The sequence below is a fragment of the Plasmodium fragile genome (genome assembly GCF_000956335.1).
Source record: "Plasmodium fragile strain nilgiri unplaced genomic scaffold supercont1.195, whole genome shotgun sequence".
NCBI lineage: Eukaryota > Apicomplexa > Aconoidasida > Haemosporida > Plasmodiidae > Plasmodium > Plasmodium fragile.
The window spans coordinates 3,004-4,999 of record NW_012192775.1 but is presented as its reverse complement, the minus strand read 5'-3'; the positions used below and the strand labels follow the sequence as shown (position 1 = coordinate 4,999).

At 46.3% G+C, this 1,996-nt stretch overlaps 1 protein-coding gene across 1 annotated transcript; it reads right to left on the bottom strand.

Moving 5' to 3' along the window:
• Positions 1–109: 109 nt before the first annotated feature.
• AK88_05644 (uncharacterized protein) lies at positions 110–628 on the bottom strand (the record flags this gene model as incomplete). The annotated part of the gene is made up of 1 exon (XM_012483246.1): positions 110–628. The coding sequence occupies one exon, from the start codon at positions 626–628 to the stop codon at positions 110–112; it is 519 nt and encodes a 172-aa protein (XP_012338669.1).
• Positions 629–1,996: the final 1,368 nt, after the last annotated feature.

Below are 1,996 nucleotides of genomic sequence, written 5' to 3'. Positions count from 1 at the left end.
AAAAAAAAAAAAAAATTACATAAATAAATGTATACATAAATAAATAACGTGCGTACGAACCCCGTGCAACGGCTCGCTGTCTCCATTGCGTAAGCGCGGAGGTTGCATCCTAATCCCTGTAGTACTTCTGCGCGTGTGCAGCGTAGGCCTCAGGGGACACTGCCTCTACAACGATGGGCATAAACCCGTGGAGAGTACCGCACATTTCAGAGCACTGGCCATAGTACACACCTTCCCTCAATATAAAGGTTGTCACTTTATGTAAACGGCCTGGTATGGCATCGGCTTTAATACCGAGGCTCGGGATGGACCAGGAGTGAATAACATCAGTGGCTGTGACCAAAAAAGAAATATGAGTTCTCGTGGGGAGTGTTAATCTTCTATCAACTTCTAACTGGCGTAACATTCCTGGCTGCAAATCTTCATCAGTAACCATATTGGACTGGAAGACGTAATACTTGGGTATTTTGTCGGGGTCTTCTAGGTACTTGTTCGGGATGGGGTAGTCTTCTGCCTTTACATTTGTCACTTGGGGTGTACCTTGCTCGTTCACATTTTTCATGAGCAACTTGTTTTCGCTGTGGGCCACTGGGCGCCGCAGCCCCAACGCCCGCCTCAGCACATCCATGGGAGGAGGGGGAGCGTCCCGTTGACCCGTTAGCCGATTAAAAGAAAAATCTCGACGGAGGGCGTCGTGACGGCAACTCGGAGCGCCCCCCCCTTTTTTTCACTTCTAGCCTTATGATGGGAATTCTCTTCAAAACGTTTCCTCAACCTGTCACCTTCTTCCTTTACTACTTTTTCCCCAATCGGCCGCTAACACCCCTCTCACAAGTTTCTTATATATAAGTTCGTGGGAGAAATGCGACGTACAGGAGTTTATTACGTTCATATATACATATGCACAAGTGTGCCCCTGAGTCGTGTGCTATATACAGCCCAGTTGGTTGCTTTTTTTATTCTCCCTCTTTTTTAACACCTTCGTGAAAGGTACAAGTTTTGCTGAGGGATTCGTCCCACGTGGCAAAGCGATTGGGGGAAAAAAAAAAAAAAAAAAGGCAAACGTCAGTGCGCGCGTACTTGGGTCAATTTCCTACGCGTGCATTGTGTATGCACGGGCGTATTTGTGCGGGCGGCTCACGCCTGGACCAATATTTTTCGCACTCCAACACTCAAGGCGCACAAGAGGCAAACACACCTCTGTCGAACTGTTTTATCGCAACGGTTCAGTTGAGCGGGGAAACCTTTAAAAAGAAGAAAAAAAAAATTCACCTGACCAATGGTGCCATTCACAAAGTTGTGTATTTTTTTTTCTTTTTAAAGGTTTCCCCACGAGGGGAGTATTCATTGACAAGCGCGCACAGGTGTACCTCTCACACTTGGGTGGCACTTTCCTTTGTGAGCCTCTTCCGAAAGGACACCGTTACGTGTGAGGCATGACCAACCACATGTGCCGCATAAAACAATACCCAACATGTCACATGTTGTGGTGAGTAAAAAAAAAAAAAAAAATGAGTCCTACTTGTACAGATCAAAGTATATGTGTCATGTGGTGTCCCATTTGATGGGGACATAAGAAGAGGGGCACACACAAAAAAAAAAAAAAAAAAAAAAAAAAAATACCACTTGATTAGCAACAAACAGAGGATAAGAGTAAAGGCACATAACTCCCCCCGTGTGTGCCATCCCACAATGAATAAAGTGTACAAATAGGCTATCCCCACTGCGCTGCTTACCAGGTCCAACCTCTTTTTGCGCCAGAGCTCTCTTGATGCGCACAGGTATTACAATGCAGAAAAGGGAGAAGCCATAAACAAGGGGGACAGAGCTAACACACCCGATACCGCTAACACGGTGAGACGTGCACACCTCAGAAAAGCCCTTCTATGCACATCGTCTCAGTGCCCCACAGTGTACCCAATTTACTACACATTCCCCATATGTGCAAATGGGCAATGAACGGGGGCATTTTTTTTCCCCCCCTTCTCCTCGCTCC